At 37.0% G+C, this 20766-nt stretch overlaps 1 protein-coding gene and 1 long non-coding RNA gene across 7 annotated transcripts in view; both read right to left on the bottom strand.

The window, feature by feature from the left end:
• LOC118223950 (trypsin inhibitor ClTI-1-like) overlaps positions 1–14576 on the bottom strand; it is a 42494-nt gene extending 27918 nt beyond the window's left edge. Inside the window, exons 1-4 of one of the 6 annotated variants that reach the window (XM_035411063.1) lie at positions 14488–14576; positions 5513–5556; positions 4573–4685; positions 756–1052 (exon numbers count right to left, since the gene is read on the bottom strand). In XM_035411063.1, the coding sequence (XP_035266954.1) occupies positions 1007–1052; positions 4573–4685; positions 5513–5556; positions 14488–14515 (231 nt within the window). In that variant the 5' untranslated portion in view covers positions 14516–14576 and the 3' untranslated portion in view covers positions 756–1006. Of the gene's footprint in view, positions 1–755; positions 1053–4572; positions 4686–5512; positions 5557–5996; positions 6413–8923; positions 8993–14487 lie in introns of those variants that run through there. The other 5 variants (XM_035411064.1, XM_035411061.1, XR_004764531.1 and 2 more) reach the window with 5 other exon arrangements.
• A 391-nt stretch (positions 14577–14967) lies between these two features.
• On the bottom strand, positions 14968–19068 carry LOC118223956. Its single transcript, XR_004764534.1, has 2 exons — positions 18987–19068; positions 14968–15264 (listed from the first exon to the last, which is right to left on the bottom strand). It is a non-coding gene; the product is annotated as an uncharacterized LOC118223956 (long non-coding RNA).
• Positions 19069–20766: the final 1698 nt, after the last annotated feature.

Genomic DNA, 20766 nt, shown 5'->3' with positions numbered 1-20766 from the left:
ATCTAAGTTTAGGGGTTTATTGTGCGGACATGTGAAGTTGTTTGTTAATTCTGTCTGTAGAATTATGGTCACAAGGTACCGAAATGAATGTGCTTAAGGTGTGAGAGTCTGTGGTCAGAGTGGTTATTTCTGTAGGAAACCCTGAATAGTGACAAACTCTCGCTGCTGCATAGGTATGAGGCATGCCGCCCAGCCAACGTGTAACTTGACGGGATGGCATACCTGCCATCCCAATTGTTGAAATTACTTTTGCGTTGCTGTGCAGTTCCCTATTAGCCTATGTCTGACTGATGCCACCAATGTTTGTTTGGTTTGCCAAATGGATGACCTCTTGTTTGGGGGTTTCTGGTATTTCTCATGTTTAGTAGGGATGATCATCGGGAAGTATTGTGCTGCCTGTTAGATAAGGTAGTGCACGCTGGTACATGGACTGCAATACCTGAATCAGATCCATTCAGCACCAAACCAAAAAATATATACTTACACATTCATTAAAACATGTAATTTAAGTATGTGAGTTGTCCTGACTGTATTCTATTTGTTGCCTGTTTACACATTCCCTGTGTGAAAATATCATTAAGTGGATTTATCATTAGTTGGCTCTCTGAGTTGCTGACAGGAGCCTCTTCAACAGTCATTTATCACTGCGGTCACCACAGATAGCATTCATTGTACACAGCAGTCAGAAACTTCTGTCCTGTAGACTGTGAGTCATGACACAACTACAAACTCGTAATGATGGAAGATGCGCGTGCTGAATGCTGTATTACTTTATTGATGCGGTGTACAGAATACACTCAAGCGGCAGGGTACAGATTATGAATAAGCAGTAGTCTGCAGATTACAGACTATGCAGTTGGCCTTCTAGATTCTTCCCCATGGACTCCAAGCAGATGAGCAAGCAGGTAGGGCAAGTGTTGCACGACAGTCGTTACGTTCCCATCCATAAAACAATGTAGGAGAAATCAGTTGAACTGTTGCGGACAGTTCACTTTCCATTTTCGGATCAACACTGATGACGTTTCACGATCTTGACTCTAAAGGTTTTCGCCCTATAACGGAAATATAGAACAGTGTCACAGCGGCAATACACAGAAAAACACTTCATGCCTGATATTATGTTGGCAATGACTAAATAAATAGCCACCTTTTGAGTCTTTTGGTTGTCTCCTAAATAAAAACGTAGTAGTAGTAGTATTTTTTATTCAGTCATCACACACGATACAATATAATATAAACAGTCTAGACAGTATAAACAAGTCAACAATCTATGTATTAGGTAGCGACTGAAAAGGCACAAGCAGAAGCATAATGCTTATATGTGCCTATCCTACATTCTTATCAATTTAAGCTACCCTCCAAAAATAAAACTTAATAAAATAAAAATCATTCACAATTGTAACCCTCAAAAATAGCTTTATAAACCATTCTTTTACACATTCTTACATTTATATTAAGCATTATTCCATAATTTAACCCCAACAATAGAAATACATCTCCTTTTAATCCATTTTTTAGCTCTTTGTACAGTGAATTTACAAACATCTCTCAAATCATAATTGCACTCCTGTATTGAAAAAAACCTTTGTACACAATCTGGGAGTGACTTTGTTTTAGCTCTAAACATAATTTGCATTATTTTATAATATACCAAATCATTAAATTTCATAACATGGGATTTTATAAACATTGGATTAGTGTGATCATAGTAACCAGCCTTATTAATAATACGTATGGCTCGTTTCTGTAGTAAGACTATTGAATTTATAGTTGTTTTAAAGGCCGACCCCCACAATTCCACACAGTAAGACATATAAGGAAGTATAAGTGAGCAATAAATTATATACAAGGCCTTATAATTGAATATATCCCTAGATTTATAAAGGATTGCTATTGACTTTGAAATTTTTCCTTTAATATAGTCAATATGTTGTTTCCATGTTAATTTATGATCAATCACAACCTCTAAGAATTTTGTCTCAAAAACTCAAAACTTCAATTTCAACATCAAAGATTTTTAATTCAATATCCCCATCAATTTCTTTTTGATTACCAAAAACCATAAATTTAGTTTTCTTAATATTGAGAGACAATTTATTAACATCAAAGTTTTGAGAATTTCCAGCTCCCTTTCAATAGCATACAAAATTTCCAGAGCAAAATAAATTTGTATCGTCTGCAAAAATGACAAATTTTAACATTTCAGTAACATTGCAAACATCATTAATATAAAGTAAAAAAAATGTTTTGGACCAATCACCGATCCCTGGGGTACCCCACAGGTGACCTTCCTAAATCCTGACACAGTTTCATTAATTTGCACACATTGCTGCCTATTTTCCAAGTAGCTTTATTCCATACTTCTCCAATTTTCTCAATAATTGGCTGTGATCTATAGTATCAAAAGCCTTCTGTAGGTCAATATAAATACCAATAGAACACTCATCATTTCCAACTGCCTTTGTTATTTCTTCTACCATCTCCATTACTGCATATGTAGTAGTTCTATTTTCCCTAAATCCATACTGGTGTTCACTCAATAATTCATATTTACCAATGAAGAGATCCAGTTGTTTCACAAATAATTTCTCTAATATTTTTGAAAATTGAGGAAGAAGGGACACCGGTCTATAATTATCCATGTAGTGCTTATCTCCATTTTTAAATATTGGTATTGCCTTTGCTGATTTCATATTATTAGGAAAAACACCTCTTTGAAAACACAGATTATCATCAACGATGCTTTTTATATTGTCCACTGTAGCATCAGAGCTATTTAAAAAATAACTCGGAAATTCAGATTTATAACATCTATTCCGAATAATATGATTGATTACTTTCCAAGTCCTTTGAATGTTGTTTTTACTCTCCTCTAATATTTTATTGTAGTATTCCTTCTTCTGTAATCTCATAATGGAAATCAATTTATTCTTATACAACTTATATTTTTCTTCACTTTCACTGGTTGTCAGTTGTAAATATTTCTTATAAAGTACATTTTTCTTTTTGCATGCCCTTTGCAGACTTTTTGTCATCCATGGCTTTCCTTTATATTTATCCTTCAACCAGCACTTTCTAATAGGACAATGTTTGTTATATAACTCTATGAATGTGAACACAAATGCATCATAGGCCTGATTAGGATCATCAACATACACCTCATCCTAGCTGTAATTTATAAGGTCCATCTTTAAGGCCTCAATTCTTTCTGGTGTCCTTATTCTTACTAATTTACAAGAAGGCTCACTTACACCAACTGAACATTTAACCTTTAAATTATGTGAAATCACAAAAATAGGAAGATGATCACTGATATCACTTAAAAACAAACCACTTGTTGCTTGGTCATGAACATTAGTAAAAATGTTATCAATAAGTGTGGCACTTTCTTTAGTTATCCTACTAGGTTTATCAATAAGTTTTGTTTTTGGGTTTGTTTTGGGATTGTTTTTGTCTGATTAGGCAAATGTGATTCCAGTGCTAGTTTGTACTTGGTAGGATTGTTGTTTGCTGAACAGGTTACTCTACAGGGTTGGAGTCCTGATCTATGTGGTCACTTCTGGCACTACGATCTTTACTCACTCTAGTGTGTTTCTTTTGCACCTCTGCACCTTGACCTAATGCACTTGTTGTACGTCGCTCTGGATAAGAGCGTCTGCTAAATGCTTGTAATGTAATGTAATGTAATAAGGGGCCAGAGACCAAAACTAAACATTACATTACAAAAGTCTGTTGTTAGTTTATGTTCATTATATTTTAACAAGTCTATATTAAAGTCACCACAAACAAAAATTGATTTCTTATTACATACTTTCCCAAAAATATCAACTATGGTATTCATAAATTGATGAATGTCACTGCTTGGGGTCAGTATTTTTTTATATGAATCTTGCTGATCATATTAATTTGAACACGTGGTCGTGATTCACGTGCCCTAGACCAGTGGTTCTCAAAATCGGTCCTGGGGGACCCCTGTGTATGCTGGTTTTCATTCCAACCTCAACAGCAATCCCAGAATTTTAACAAGCTGTTAATTTTTCTTAATTAGGTGCCGATTTTGAGAACCACGTGCCCTAGACATGCTGTGATTAACCATACTAAACACAACTATTTGATTTTCTACATTTCCTGTAATTCATGGCTGCAAATAATATGATTATTTAGTGTGTCACACAGACCAGCTTCCTCTAAGTTCATGTATCTGTAGAGCACTTGTGGAGTCCAGCCTTGTGTAGGTCTTCCACAATAAAATTATTTTTTTCTATTGTCAATTCAAGGTAACTGCCTGATTCCTTATGATAGACACTCACAGATTCTGGGATATTGCCCTCGTCTTTTAAACCATTTTTTGTTGTGTGGCTATACCTAATGTTTGGCCCAGAGAGGCACAAGAAGCAGTGCATTTTCTATTACACTGTATCCTTTCATGTCAGCCAGTATGAAAATAAAGGAGCACATAAATCTCTCAAGTGTTGGTCTCCATGCACCTCTGTGCATTAGTGTCCAAATGTTGTGTTGTGCAACAGAAAACAATCAATACACAAGGGAAGGAAAGATAAATCTGCAACTTACAGGTTGGCACGACAGAGTTCACACTCGTTCTTATAAGTTACTTTGTCAGTCCCGCACACAGGGTCCCAGTTGGTAGGACATGTCCCTTTCTCAGCATCCTTCGTGCATCTAGGCTGTTATGGGAGGATATGACAGAGCAGCCATTAATTGAAGGGTGTACATGTTTTTTTTCATATTTTGTTTCTATGATTGTGTATCTGTTCTGCAAAGGGCCGTATCCTTAGTAACTTAGTTTCTGCTTATGTGGTTACATGCCAATTACATTACATTACATTATAGGCATTTAGCAGACGCTCTTATCCAGAGCGACTTACACAACTTTTACTTAGCACTTTACATTGTATCCATTTATACAGCTGGATATATACTGAAGCAATGCAGGTTAAGTACCTTGCTCAAGGGTACAACGGCAGTGTCCTTACCCGGGATTCGAACCTGCGACCTTTCGGTTACAAGCGCAGTTCCTTACCCACTGCGCCACACTCCGTCCCGCCAATGCTTTATTTGATTAATATTTGCTGAAGCAAACTGAGTAAACCTTTATGCTTCTTGGCATTTGAACATGTCACCACTCCTGCACGAGGCCACTTTTCTAACAACGTAACGTATAATGCTGTCTCATGCAATCCTCAGTTCTGTTAACTATATTACAGAAGAGGAGTCAGACGGTCCAGGAGGGGTCTAAAAAAATCATACTGAACATCAATGCAGACTGGATTCTTTATTCTTTGTGTTTTGTTTTTTATCTGTGTGAGAAACAGTACTTTGAATGCTCTACCCAGCATTACATCTGGTGGGCACATTACATATGACATATTAAGCTAATTCAAATACCATGGGACTTAGAAAAACTTTTGTACAAATAAGCACAGGGAATGCAAATGACTTTTTTTTCTATTCAAACTTGGCTTGTTACATGTAAAGACAATGTCAGACTAACCTTATCACCTCTGACGCGCAACCCGATGCTGGGCGCTGCGATCTCTGAAAGAAAGAATGAGGTTGACGTGACAGTGCCCTTTTCTGTTGGGAATGGCAGTTGGTCAGTAAGGTCATAGCTCAGCACATCTCAGCCATAGTTCAGTGTCATAGTTGTGTTGCGGATGAATACTTCAACGTGCATTGTTTCCCCGTAGTCTAGCAACAGTGTGGATTTTCCTGTGGCGGCCCAGCGGTAAGATTGTCCGCCACAATAAAAATAACGCTTATAAATAATATTTTATCTATAATAACAAACAGTTATAGAATTTAGACCTGAGCTAAAGATTGGGAGCCGAGACATTGACCCCAACTCGTCGTGTCTGTGCTATCATTTTCTGTTTCTGGCGAGAAGGATAACACGGCTAAAATAAGACTCCTTTTAAGGAGAGGTTAATAAATATACACAGATTTTAACATCATGCCCTGAATTTGCTGGTACTCACCAAACACTGCGACCAGCAGCACTATGCAGACCAGGATAGTGTGTTTCATGGTGCCTCTGAGGTTGTCCTAATGAGAGTGTGACTGCAGGTGTGTTCGCCCCTGTTTCTGTCTCTGTTCTGGTCCCAGCTCTCTTTAAATAGAGCTGGACCCTGTCCTCACAGCACCCCTCTACCATCCTCTGCACACACCAACATTTGGTTGCGCAGGTTATGTAAAATTTAATTACAGTTATATTCAAAACTCATAATTAATTAAAAATTTTCTATTCGTGCCTCCAGAACTGGGATGGCAGGTATGCCATCCAGCCAAGTTACGCCTTGGTGAGGTGGCAGGCCTCGTACCTATACAGCACTGAGAGTTTGCCACTTTTCAGGGTTTCCTACAGAAATAGCCAGAATGGCCACAGGCTCTCAGCACTTAAAAACATTAACTTCTGCACCTGCTGATGTTGTGTAGACACACAGAATTCAAAAACAAATTTACACATTCTCAGAATACAGCCCCAAATTTAGGGGATTTTGTGTTTTTTCCTTCTTCTTCTAATAAAAACATCAGATACACACACAAACTGGACGTACGTATATTTAACCAAAATAATTTGTGCCTACTTTGGCTACTTTGGAGGTGGCCTGTTGGTAACGTGCTTGTCTACGGGATCTTTGGATGACTGAGAGACACGAGGTAGAATACTACCTGAGACTCAGGAAAATCTTTAACTCAGTACGCAAGCTTATTTGCTAAATAATAATTGCCTATTTCTTTGAAGCTATTGCATTTGCATCTGTATAATCTTTGTGGGAACTCATCTGTATTCCTGAAATACATATTAATTTATTATTTTGCATACAAACTGCATTGTTTCATGACTCAAGGTGAGTATCGTTAGTCTCTCAGTGAGCAAAAAGACCGAATACAAATGGTATCCAAATGTTTGAAGGGATGGAAATCTAGGTTGACAGATGTTTCGACATAAACAGACTAGGTTAGCTCTATTTACCACTAATTTTGCTCATGTTTTACCCTGATATAGCCTGGCTATGTGCTAGCCCACTAGGAAGCTTTCGCTTTTCAACCAAATTTTTCACTGAACATTAAGATTGTACATGTTTCCATCTAGGTTGTATATGTTACCATTTGTATTTGGTTAACCGGCTAGATTTGGTTGAAATGTGAAAGTTTTCTAGTCGGCTAAGATTTTTGAAGTGGTTTTATTTTTAAATTCCTATAATAATTATTATTGAGTGATACTGTGAGATGCCCGCTCTATGTATAAAAAGTGGAATTTGTTTGTGGAAACAGAAAGTTTATTTTTGATTCCAATCTGAATTTTCCCATATATTTACTTTTTTTTATGTGATTCTTGGTGTGCTATTATTTTAGAAATTCCCCACTGAACTCACCTGACTAATCAGAAACACCTGTGAAAGCAGTTTTCCCAACCATTATGGAACCCTGAAATGGGGCGAGGGCGGGGGGGTTCTATGTGGTGAAACCAAACTGTATTAAAATAGCCTTTAATAAAAGCTGAGAATCTGCACTTTAACCACATATGAATGGTTTGATTACAAATCTGAAATTATGTACATAGAGTACATAACCAAATCAAGGAATAGTATGGCTTTTTTTCAAACATTGTGGGGCTCACTATGTATATTACAAACTACAAAAGTTAATGTGGTAAAGAATGGTGTTTGTGTGTGGACTACTGACGAACTGAATGATATTAACCAATGGAAGTGCTACGAGGATAGCCTACAAGGCACACAGTACAGTAAGAGGTATATTTACAGTTGTTTTATCACTGTAGTATTGAGCAACCAACATTTGATAGCACAAAAATTGTAAAATATAATTTTCTGTCATATTCAGAACTTTTGAATTACTGCCATTGCCAGTGTTACTTACTAAGGATTAATTGCATGGCCTGGTTACTTCAGTAAAGCCACAGCAGAGGCATTTCCCAACAGCTTAGACGTGTGCATTAAGGTGGCAGGCCCACAATGTCTTCAATGAGCTGCATGACCCGTTCACTTCTCTCTTTACGTTTTGGCACAGAGAGTTGGCGTTTCCAATTATTCCAAATGTGTAGTTCATCTGAATGACCGCAAGACCACACTCACAGGAGCTCGGAGTTTCAGTCCTATTCATGCCTGCGTTTAGGATTAACTATAGCTTTCACAAGTGCGCCTAAATACACACATGGATTCATATATAATGCAACATTACAATTCTTTTCTCAGTGTACATCAAAAAAAATAATTAAATGGCAAAGTGGCAAACAATTGTACCACTTTTCAAAATTAAAAGGCACCGAAAACGGTTTCATGAAAACAAAATTTGAGTGTCAGAGAGTGCTATGTTCACACTGACCTGCTGTGGGCTTTTTTTTTTGTTGTTGTCTTTTTTCTTTTTTTTTTTGGAAAGAGTGGATCTATATGATTAAAAAGAGATTCATTTTTAACTGCACTAGTCTTTTAAACAAAATGTGTGGATGTAGGCTATTGTGTTACATGCAGAACTAAAAATCGATGAACATCAGTCTGTCATATGCAACAGGGCTTTCTAAATGCTTCTGGGAAAGATAGGTTAGTCAGTGCCTCATATTTTTTGTTTGAATTTTACAGCTCGTTTGCATTGGTAAAGCCACAGCAGAGGCATTTCTCAAAAGTAAAATATAATTTCAGGTACATTCAAAACTTCTGGGTAACTACCAGGGCCAGTGTTATGTACTCAGGATTAATTCATTAAAATTTTTCCCAGCAGCTTAGACGTGTGCAATAAGATGACAGGCCCAAAATGTCTTCAACGAGCTGCTTGACCCTTTGATTTCCCACTTTACATTTTGCTTAGGTACGTAAAGGGGCTGTTCGTGATTTTTCCAACTATGGAGTTCATTGGAATGACCAGAAGGTGGAAGCACACTCACCGGAGCGCTGAGTTTCGGTCACATTCATGCTCCCCCTCCCTCAGCTGGCTGCAGGCTTGGAGAAAGCCGTTCTGGACGACGCATGCGCAGTTTAAACAAAGCTGTTCTCGATGACGCATGCGCAGTTTTAATCCGAATATGGCATCGGATGTTTTGTTCTACTAAATGTTCAATATTATGATGCGTGACTCATTATTTATTTATTTTTACTTGGAGGGGTTTTGGGTCTGTGAATGAGAGTAAGTTGGACATGGCTTTAGTAATATGTATCCATTAAGAGCTCAGGTGTTAACGTTACCTAAGTAACTAGCGAACTTTAGCTAAATTAACATTAGGCTACTCACTGTAGTCGGGTGCGCGCACGGCTGTGTACTGTTTTTCCTTTGTTAAGCAGTCGGCTAGCAAACTAGCCGGTTCGATAATTCGGCCACCTTGCTGACCGGGAAAAAGAAGAAGGAGAAAACGCTAAATCATCTAAGTTTAGGGGTTTATTGTGCGGACATGTGAAGTTGTTTGTTAATTCTGTCTGTAGAAATATGGTCACAAGGTACCGAAATGAATGTGCTTAAGGTGTGAGAGTCTGTGGTCAGAGTGGTTATTTCTGTAGGAAACCCTGAAAAGTGACAAACTCTCGCTGCTGTATAGGTATGAGGCATGCCGCCCAGCCAATGTGTAACTTGACGGGATGGCATACCTGCCATCCCGATTGTTGCAATTACTTCTGCGTTGCTGTGCAGTTCCTTATTAGCCTATGTCTGACTGATGCCACCAATGTTTGTTCGGTTTGCCAAATGGATGACCTCTTGTTTGGGGGTTTCTGGTATTTCTCATGTTTAGTAGGGATGATCATCGGGAAGTATTGTGCTGCCTGTTAGATAAGGTAGTGCACGCTGGTACATGGACTGCAATACCTGAATCAGATCCATTCAGCACCAAACCAAAAAATATATAGCCTACTTACACATTCATTAAAACATGTAATTTAAGTATGTGAGTTGTCCTGACTGTATTCTATTTGTTGCCTGTTTACACATTCCCTGTGTGAAAATATCATTAAGTGGATTTATCATTAGTTGGCTCTCTGAGTTGCTGACAGGAGCCTCTTCAACAGTCATTTATCACTGCGGTCACCACAGATAGCATTCATTGTACACAGCAGTCAGAAACTTCTGTCCTGTAGACTGTGAGTCATGACACAACTACAAACTCGTAATGATGGAAGATGCGTGTGCTGAATGCTGTATTACTTTATTGGTGCGGTGTACAGAATACACTCAAGCGGCAGGGTACAGATTATGAATAAGAAGTAGTCTCCAGATTACAGAGTATGCAGTTGGCCTTCTAGATTCTTCCCCATGGACTCCAAGCAGATGAGCAAGCAGGTAGGGCAAGTGTTGCACGACAGTCGTTACGTTCCCATCCATAAAACAATGTAGGAGAAATCAGTTGAACTGTTGCGGGCAGATTACTTTCCATTTTCAGATCAACACTGATAACGGGACCGGATCCTGACTTTAGAGGTTTTCCGCCTATAACGGAAATATAGAACAATGTCACAGCTGCAATACACAGAAAAACACTTCATGCCTGATATTATGTTGGCAAAAAATGAACCAAGTTTGGAGAAAATATAGTCCCCATACTAATTTTCAATTTAAAAATTCTGCTTTAAATTTCAACCATAAAACAAAAGGTTTGAAAGTTGTACGATAAAGGGTTCCAAGGCCTGTGGTATTCGAATGTGTCTAAAATTACATGAATATGTCATGTGTACCACATGTAATGCTGGGTAGTGTATTTAGAGTAATGTTTCTCATATGGATAAAAAGAAAACCCAAATAAAACAGAATCCAGGCTGCTCTGGTGTACAGTCTGATGTTCTTAGACCCCTCCTACCCTGCCCAGGCAAAATGTTTAACTCAGTTTGATCCAGTAAATATTCATTTGCTAAACTTGTGGCATGTAAAAATGTAAGAAATAACGGTAACATGGCCATTTGCCATACAGATAAACGATCATAGAAAAATAAAAGACTCAGGTGTCTCCGATGCGAGCATGTCATGGCTAAATAGCCACCTTTTGAGTCTTTTGGTTGTCTCCTAAATAAAAACGTAGTAGTAGTAGTATTTTTTATTCAGTCATCACACACAATACAATATAATATAAACAGCGTAGACAGTATAAACAAGTCAACAATCTATGTATTCGGTAGCGACTGAAAAGGCACAGGCAGAAGCATAATGCTTATATATGCCTATCCTACATTCTTATCAATTTAAGCTACCCTCCAAAAATAAAACTTAATAAAATAAAAATCATTCACAATTGTAACCCTCAAAAATAGCTTTATAAACCATTCTTTTGAAAACAAAAAGCGAGTTACACATTCTTACATTTATATTAGCATTATTCCATAATTTAACCCCAACAATAGAAATAGCCTACATCTCCTTTTAATCCCTTTTTTAGCTTTTTGTACAGTGAATTTACAAACATCTCTCAAATCATAATTGCACTCCTGTATTGAAAAAAACCTTTGTACACAATCTGGGAGTGACTTTGTTTTAGCTCTAAACATAATTTGCATTATTTTATAATATACCAAATCATTAAATTTCATAACATGGGATTTTATAAACATTGGATTAGTGTGATCATAGTAACCAGCCTTATTAATAATACGTATGGCTCGTTTTTGTAGTAAGACTTGAATCTCTGTTCTGGTCCCAGCTCTCTTTAAATAGAGCTGGACCCTGTCCTCACAGCACCCCTCTACCATCCTCTGCACACACCAACATTTGGTTGCGCAGGTTATGTAAAATTTAATTACAGTTATATTCAAAACTCATAATTAATTAAAAATTTTCTATTCGTGCCTCCAGAACTGGGATGGCAGGTATGCCATCCAGCCAAGTTACGCCTTGGTGAGGTGGCAGGCCTCGTACCTATACAGCACTGAGAGTTTGCCACTTTTCAGGGTTTCCTACAGAAATAGCCAGAATGGCCACAGGCTCTCAGCACTTAAAAACATTAACTTCTGCACCTGCTGATGTTGTGTAGACACACAGAATTCAAAAACAAATTTACACATTCTCAGAATACAGCCCCAAATTTAGGGGATTTTGTGTTTTTTCCTTCTTCTTCTAATAAAAACATCAGATACACACACAAACTGGACGTACGTATATTTAACCAAAATAATTTGTGCCTACTTTGGCTACTTTGGAGGTGGCCTGTTGGTAACGTGCTTGTCTACGGGATCTTTGGATGACTGAGAGACACGAGGTAGAATACTACCTGAGACTCAGGAAAATCTTTAACTCAGTACGCAAGCTTATTTGCTAAATAATAATTGCCTATTTCTTTGAAGCTATTGCTTTTGCATCTGTATAATCTTTGTGGGAACTCATCTGTATTCCTGAAATACATATTAATTTATTATTTTGCATACAAACTGCATTGTTTCATGACTCAAGGTCAGTATCGTTAGTCTCTCAGTGAGCAAAAAGACCGAATACAAATGGTATCCAAATGTTTGAAGGGATGGAAATCTAGGTTGACAGATGTTTCGACATAAACAGACTAGGTTAGCTCTATTTACCACTAATTTTGCTCATGTTTTACCCTGATATAGCCTGGCTATGTGCTAGCCCACTAGGAAGCTTTCGCTTTTCAACCAAATTTTTCACTGAACATTAAGATTGTACATGTTTCCATCTAGGTTGTATATGTTACCATTTGTATTTGGTTAACCGGCTAGATTTGGTTGAAATGTGAAAGTTTTCTAGTCGGCTAAGATTTTTGAAGTGGTTTTATTTTTAAATTCCTTAATCATAATTATTATTGAGTGATACTGTGAGATGCCCACTCTATGTATAAAAAGTGGAATTTGTTTGTGGAAACAGAAAGTTTATTTTTGATTCCAATCTGAATTTTCCCATATATTTACTTTTTTTTATGTGATTCTTGGTGTGCTATTATTTTAGAAATTCCCCACTGAACTCACCTGACTAATCAGAAACACCTGTGAAAGCAGTTTTCCCAACCATTATGGAACCCTGAAATGGGGCGAGGGCGGGGGGGGTTCTATGTGGTGAAACCAAACTGTATTAAAATAGCCTTTAATAAAAGCTGAGAATCTGCACTTTAACCACATATGAATGGTTTGATTACAAATCTGAAATTATGTACATAGAGTACATAACCAAATCAAGGAATAGTATGGCTTTTTTACAAACATTGTGGGGCTCACCATGTATATTACAAACTACAAAAGTTAATGTGGTAAAGAATGGTGTTTGTGTGTGGACTACTGACGAACTGAATGATATTAACCAATGGAAGTGCTACGAGGATAGCCTACAAGGCACACAGTACAGTAAGAGGTATATTTACAGTTGTTTTATCACTGTAGTATTGTGCAACCAACATTTGATAGCACAAAAATTGTAAAATATAATTTTCTGTCATATTCAGAACTTTTGAATTACTGCCATTGCCAGTGTTACTTACTAAGGATTAATTGCATGGCCTGGTTACTTCAGTAAAGCCACAGCAGAGGCATTTCCCAACAGCTTAGACGTGTGCAATAAGGTGGCAGGCCCACAATGTCTTCAATGAGCTGCATGACCCGTTCACTTCTCTCTTTACGTTTTGGCACAGAGAGTTGGCGTTTCCAATTATTCCAAATGTGTAGTTCATCTGAATGACCGCAAGACCACACTCACAGGAGCTCGGAGTTTCAGTCCTATTCATGCCTGCGGTTAGGATTAACTATAGCTTTCACACGTGCGCCTAAATACACACATGGATTAATATATAATGGAACATTACAATTTTTTTCTCAGTATACATTATGGCAAAGTGGCAAACAATTGTACCACTTTTCAAAATTAAAAGGCACCGAAAACGGTTTCATGAAAACAAAATTTGAGTGTCAGAGAGTGCTATGTTCACACTGACCTGCTGTGGGCTTCTTCTTTTTTTTGTTGTCTTTTTTCTTTTTTTTTTTGGAAAGAGTGGATCTATATGATTAAAAAGAGATTCATTTTTAACTGCACTAGTCTTTTAAACAAAATGTGTGGATGTAGGCTATTGTGTTACATGCAGAACTAAAAATCGATGAACATCAGTCTGTCATATGCAACAGGGCTTTCTAAATGCTTCTGGGAAAGATGGGTTAGGGTGTCATCAGTGCCTCAAATTTTTGTTTGAATTTTACAGCTCGTTTGCATTGGTAAAGCCACAACAGAGGTATTTCTCAAAAGTAAAATATCATTTCCGGTATATTCAAAACTTTTGGATAACTACCAGGGCCAGTGTTATATACTCAGGATTAATTCATTAAAATTTTTATACCCATTTGCATTGCTAGCGCAAGGGCTGAGGCATTTCCCAACAGCTTAGACGTGTGCAATAAGTTGACAGGCCCAAAATGTCTTCAAAGAGCTGCTTGACCCTTTGATTTCCCACTTTACATTTTGCTTAGGTACATGAAGGGGCTGTTCGTGATTTTTCCAACTATGGAGTTCATCGAAATGACCAGAAAGTGGAAGTACACTCACCGGAGCTCTGAGTTTCGGTCACATTCATGCTCCCCCGCCCTCAGTTGGCTGCAGGCTTGGAGAAAGCGGTTCAGGACGACCCATGTGCAGTTTAAACAAAGCCGTTCTGGACGACGCATGCGCAGTTTCAACCCGAATATGGCACCGGCTGTTTTGCTCTACTAAATGTTCAATATTATGATTCGTGACTCATTATTTATTTATTTTTACCTGGAGGGGTTTTGGGTCTGTGAATGAGAGTAAGTTGGACATGGCTTTAGTAATATGTATCTATTAAGAGCTCAGGTGTTAACGTTAGCTAACTAACTAGCGAACTTTAGCTAATTTAACATTAGGCTACTCACTGTAGTCGGGTGCACGCACGGCTGTGTACTGTCACCACAGATAGCATTCATTGTACACAGCAGTCAGAAACGTCTGTCCTGTAGACTGTGAGTCATGACACAACTACAAACTTGTCCTGATGGAAGATGCGCGTGCTGAATGCTGTATTACTTTATTGATGCGGTGTACAGAATACACTCAAGCGGCAGGGTACAGATTATGAATAAGCAGTAGTCTCCAGATTACAGACTATGCAGTTGGCCTTCTAGATTCTTCCCCATGGACTCCAAGCAGATGAGCAAGCAGGTAGGGCAAGTGTTGCACGACAGTCGTTACATTCCCATCCATAAAACAATGTAGGAGAAATCAGTTGAACTGTTGCGGGCAGATTACTTTCCATTTTCAGATCAACACTGATAACGGGACCGGATCCTGACTTTAGAGGTTTTCCGCCTATAACGGAAATATAGAACAATGTCACAGCTGCAATACACAGAAAAACACTTCATGCCTGATATTATGTTGGCAAAAAATGAACCAAGTTTGGAGAAAATATAGTCCCCATACTAATTTTCAATTTAAAAATTCTGCTTTAAATTTCAACCATAAAACAAAAGGTTTGAAAGTTGTACGATAAAGGGTTCCAAGGCCTGTGGTATTCGAATGTGTCTAAAATTACATGAATATGTCATGTGTACCACATGTAATGCTGGGTAGTGTATTTAGAGTAATGTTTCTCATATGGATAAAAAGAAAACACAAATAAAACAGAATCCAGGCTGCTCTGGTGTACAGTCTGATGTTTTTAGACCCCTCCTACCCTGCCCAGGCAAAATGTTTAACTCAGTTTGATCCAGTAAATATTCATTTGCTAAACTTGTGGCATGTAAAAATGTAAGAAATAACGGTAACATGGCCATTTGCCATACAGATAAACGATCATAGAAAAATAAAAGACTCAGGTGTCTCTGATGCGAGCATGTCATGGCTAAATAGCCACCTTTTGAGTCTTTTGGTTGTCTCCTAAATAAAAACATGTAGTAGTAGTAGTAGTAGTAGTATTTTTTATTCAGTCATCACACACAATACAATATAATATAAACAGCGTAGACAGTATAAACAAGTCAACAATCTATGTATTAGGTAGCGACTGAAAAGGCACAGGCAGAAGCATAATGCTTATATATGCCTATCCTACATTCTTATCAATTTAAGCTACCCTCCAAAAATAAAACTTAATAAAATAAAAATCATTCACAATTGTAACCCTCAAAAATAGCTTTATAAACCATTCTTTTGAAAACAAAAAGCGAGTTACACATTCTTACATTTATATTAGCATTATTCCATAATTTAACCCCAACAATAGAAATACATCTCCTTTTAATCCCTTTTTTAGCTTTTTGTGCAGTGAATTTACAAACATCTCTCAAATCATAATTGCACTCCTGTATTGAAAAAAACCTTTGTACACAATCTGGGAGTGACTTTGTTTTAGCTCTAAACATAATTTGCATTATTTTATAATATACCAAATCATTAAATTTCATAACATGGGATTTTATAAACATTGGATTAGTGTGATCATAGTAACCAGCCTTATTAATAATACGTATGGCTCGTTTTTGTAGTAAGACTATTGAATTTATAGTCGTTTTAAAGGCCGACCCACACAATTCCACACAGTAAGACATATAAGGAAGTATAAGTGAGCAATAAATTATATACAAGGCCTTATAATTGAATATATCCCTAGATTTATAAAGGATTGCTATTGACTTTGAAATTTTTCCTTTAATATAGTCAATATGTTGTTTCCATGTTAATTTATGATCAATCACAACCTCTAAGAATTTTGTCTCAAAAACTATTTCAATTTCAACATCACAGATTTTTTATTCAATATCCCCATCAATTTATTTTTGATTACCAAAAACCATAAATTTAGTTTTCTTAATATTGAGAGACAATTTATTAACATCAAACCAAGTTGAGAATTTCCAGCTCCCTTTCAATAGCATACAAAAGTTCCTTTACGTTTTCCCCAGAGCAAAATAAATTTGTATCGTCTGCAAAAATGATAAATTTTAACATTTCAGTAACATTGCAAACATCATTAATATAAAGTAAAAAAAAATGTTTTGGACCAATCACCGATCCCTGGGGTACCCCACAGGTGACCTTCCTAAATCCTGACACAGTTTCATTGCTGCCTATTTTCCAAGTAGCTTTATTCCATACTTCTCCAATTTTCTCAATAATTGGCTGTGATCTATAGTATCAAAAGCCTTCTGTAGGTCAATATAAATACCAATAGAACACTCATCATTTTCAACTGCCTTTGTTATTTCTTCTACCATCTCCATTACTGCATATGTAGTAGTTCTATTTTCCCTAAATCCATACTGGTGTTCACTCAATAATTCATATTTACCAATGAAGAGATCCAGTTGTTTCACAAATAATTTCTCTAATATTTTTGAAAATTGAGGAAGAAGGGACACCGGTCTATAATTATCCATGTAGTGCTTATCTCCATTTTTAAATATTGGTATTACCTTTGCTGATTTCATATTATTAGGAATAACACCTCTTTGAAAAGACAGATTATCATCAACGATGCTTTTTATATTGTCCACTGTAGCATCAGAGCTATTTAAAAAATAACTTGGAAATTCAGATTTATAACATCTATTCTGAATAATATGATTGATTACTTTCCAAGTCCTTTGAATGTTGTTTTTACTCTCCTCTAATATTTTATTGTAGTATTCCTTCTTCTGTAATCTCATAATGGGAATCAATTTATTCTTATACAACTTATATTTTTCTTTACTTTCACTGGTTGTCAGTTGTAAATATTTCTTATAAAGTACATTTTTCTTTTTGCATGCCCTTTGCAGACTTTTTGTCATCCATGGCTTTCCTTTATATTTATCCTTCAACCAGCACTTTCTAATAGGACAATGTTTGTTATATAACTCTATGAATGTGAACAAAAATGCATCATAGGCCTGATTAGGATCATCAACATACACCTCATCCCAGCTGTAATTTATAAAGTCCATCTTTAAGGCCTCAATTCTTTCTGGTGTCCTTATTCTTACTAATTTACAACAAGGCTCACTTACACCAACTGAACATTGAACCTTTAAATTATGTGAAATCACAAAAATAGGAAGATGATCACTGATATCACTTAAAAACAAACCACTTGTTGCTTGGTCATGAACATTAGTAAAAATGTTATCAATAAGTGTGGCACTTTCTTTAGTTATCCTACTAGGTTTATCAATAAGCGGCCAGAGACCAAAACTAAACATTACATTACAAAAGTCTGTTGTTAGTTTATGTTCATTATATTTTAACAAGTCTATATTAAAGTCACCACAAACAAAAATTGATTTCTTATTACATACTTTCCCAAAAATATCAACTACGGTATTCATAAATTGATCAATGTCACTGCTTGGGGTCAGTATTTTTTTATATGAATCTTGCTGATCATATTAATTTGAACATGTGGTCGTGATTCACGTGCCCTAGACCAGTGGTTCTCAAAATCGGTCCTGGGGGACCCCTGTGTATGCTGGTTTTCATTCCAACCTCAACAGCAATCCCAGAATTTTAACAAGCTGTTAATTTTTCTTAATTAGGTGCCGATTTTGAGAACCACGTGCCCTAGACATGCTGTGATTAACCATACTAAACACAACTATTTGATTTTCTACATTTCCTGTAATTCATGGCTGCAAATAATATGATTATTTAGTGTGTCACACAGACCAGCTTCCTCTGAGTTCATGTATCTGTAGAGCACTTGTGGAGTCCAGCCTTCTGTAGGTCTTCCACAATAAAATTATTTTTTTCTATTGTCAATTCAAGGCAACTGCCTGATGAAAGACACTCACAGACTCTTGGATATTGCCCTCGTCTTTTAAACCATTTTTTGTTGTGTGGCTATACCTAATGTTTGGCCCAGAGAGGCACAAGAAGCAGTGCATTTTCTATTATACTGTATGCTTTCATGTCAGCCAGTATGAAAATAAAGGAGCACATAAATCTCTCAAGTGTTGGTCTCCATGCACCTCTGTGCATTAGTGTCCAAATGTGTTATGTTGTGCAACAGAAAACAATCAATACACAAGGGAAGGAAAGATAAATCTGCAACTTACAGGTTGGCACGACAGAGTTCACACTCGTTCTTATAAGTTACTCTGTCAGTCCCGCACACAGGGCTCCAGTTGGTAGGACATTTCCCTTTCTCAGCATCCGCCGTGCATCTAGGCTGTTATGGGAAGATATGACAGAGCAGCCATTAATTGAAGGGTGTACATGTTTTTTTTCATATTTTGTTTCTATGATTGTGTATCTGTTCTGCAAAGGGCCGTATCCTTAGTCACTTAGTTTCTGCTTATGTGGTTACATGCCAATGCTTTATTTGATGAATATTTGCTGAAGCAAACTGAGTAAACCTTTATGCTTCTTGGCATTTGAACATGTCACCACTCCTGCACGAGGCCACTTTTCTAACAACGTAACGTATAATGCTGTCTCATGCAATCCTCAGTTCTGTTAACTATATTACAGAAGAGGAGTCAGACAGTCCAGGAGGGGTCTAAAAAAATCATACTGAACATCAATTCAGACTGGATTCTTTATTCTTTGTGTTTAGTTTTTTATCTGTGTGAGAAACAGTACTTTGAATGCTCTACCCAGCATTACATATGGTAGGCACATTACATATGACATATTAAGCTAATTTTACACACATTCAAATACCATGGGACTTAGAACAACTTTTGTACAAATAAGCACAGGGAATGCAAATGACTTTTTTCTCTTCAAACTTGGCTTGTTACATGTAAACACAATGTCAGACTTCCCCTCTGTAGTGCCTCACCCAACGGGGCTGTGGTGGGAAAAACGCTGCGATCTCTGAAAGAAAGAATGAGGTTGACGTGTCAGTGCCCTTTTCTGTTGGGAATGGCAGTTGGTCAGTAAGGTCATAGCTCAGCACATCTCAGCCATAGTCCAGTGTCATAGTTGTGTTGCGGATGAATACTTCAACACGCATTGTTTCCCCGTAGTCTAGCAACAGTGTGGATTTTCCTGTGGCGGCCCAGCGGTAAGATTGTCCGCCACAATAAAAATAACGCTTATAAATAATATTCTAGCTATAATAACAAACAGTTATAGAATTTCACCTGAGCTAAAGATTGGGAGCCGAGACAATATTGGCAACAACAGTGGACATTGACCCCAACTCGCCGTGTCTGTGCTATCATTTTCTGTTTCTGGCGAGAAGGATAACACAGGGCGATTCGGGGTCTGGATGATAAAGTGAGACAGCCTAATGTAGTTGTATTACGCCATCAAGTGGTGCTGATGATTTTTACCTCCCATTGTTTTCTACCACAGGGGCAAGGCGTAAGTAAAACTCCCAGAGCATGCAGCCTGTTTGCTTGTTCAGCTCTACATATAAAAATTATAATTATAAAGGCAAGGCAAGGCAAGTTTATTTGTATAGAACCTTTCATACACAAAGGCAATTCACCTTAGATACATGATGAAACACAGAATAAGAACAAAATAGAGTAAGATATAAAATAACAAATAAAAAAGTTCTCATAAAATAAAAAAGTGCAGAAATTCACTTAAAAAAGGAATAAATAAACGAATAATAATAAAGCAAATTGTTCCACTCTCTCGAGATTATTATAGAATAATTTTTCATGTTATTTTTCCCTTTTGGTGCTCGGTCCTTTAAGAAAGTCACAATGCACATGTTACTTTGCCTTCATGGACACAGACACATGAAAATGAAGCTCATTAATGTTAGAACTAGCTGGATATCTGGATATCAAAAATTCCATTTTTAGCTAGTTCAAATGTAATTCTTGATATCAAAAATTCTTATTTTTACTAGTTAAAATTGAATAGTTGATATCAAGA

This window comes from Anguilla anguilla, chromosome 3 (genome assembly GCF_013347855.1).
Source record: "Anguilla anguilla isolate fAngAng1 chromosome 3, fAngAng1.pri, whole genome shotgun sequence".
In the NCBI taxonomy this organism is placed as follows: Eukaryota; Metazoa; Chordata; class Actinopteri; order Anguilliformes; family Anguillidae; genus Anguilla; species Anguilla anguilla.
The sequence above is the reverse complement of the archived record's forward strand: the minus strand, read 5'-3'. Positions and strand labels throughout refer to the sequence as shown.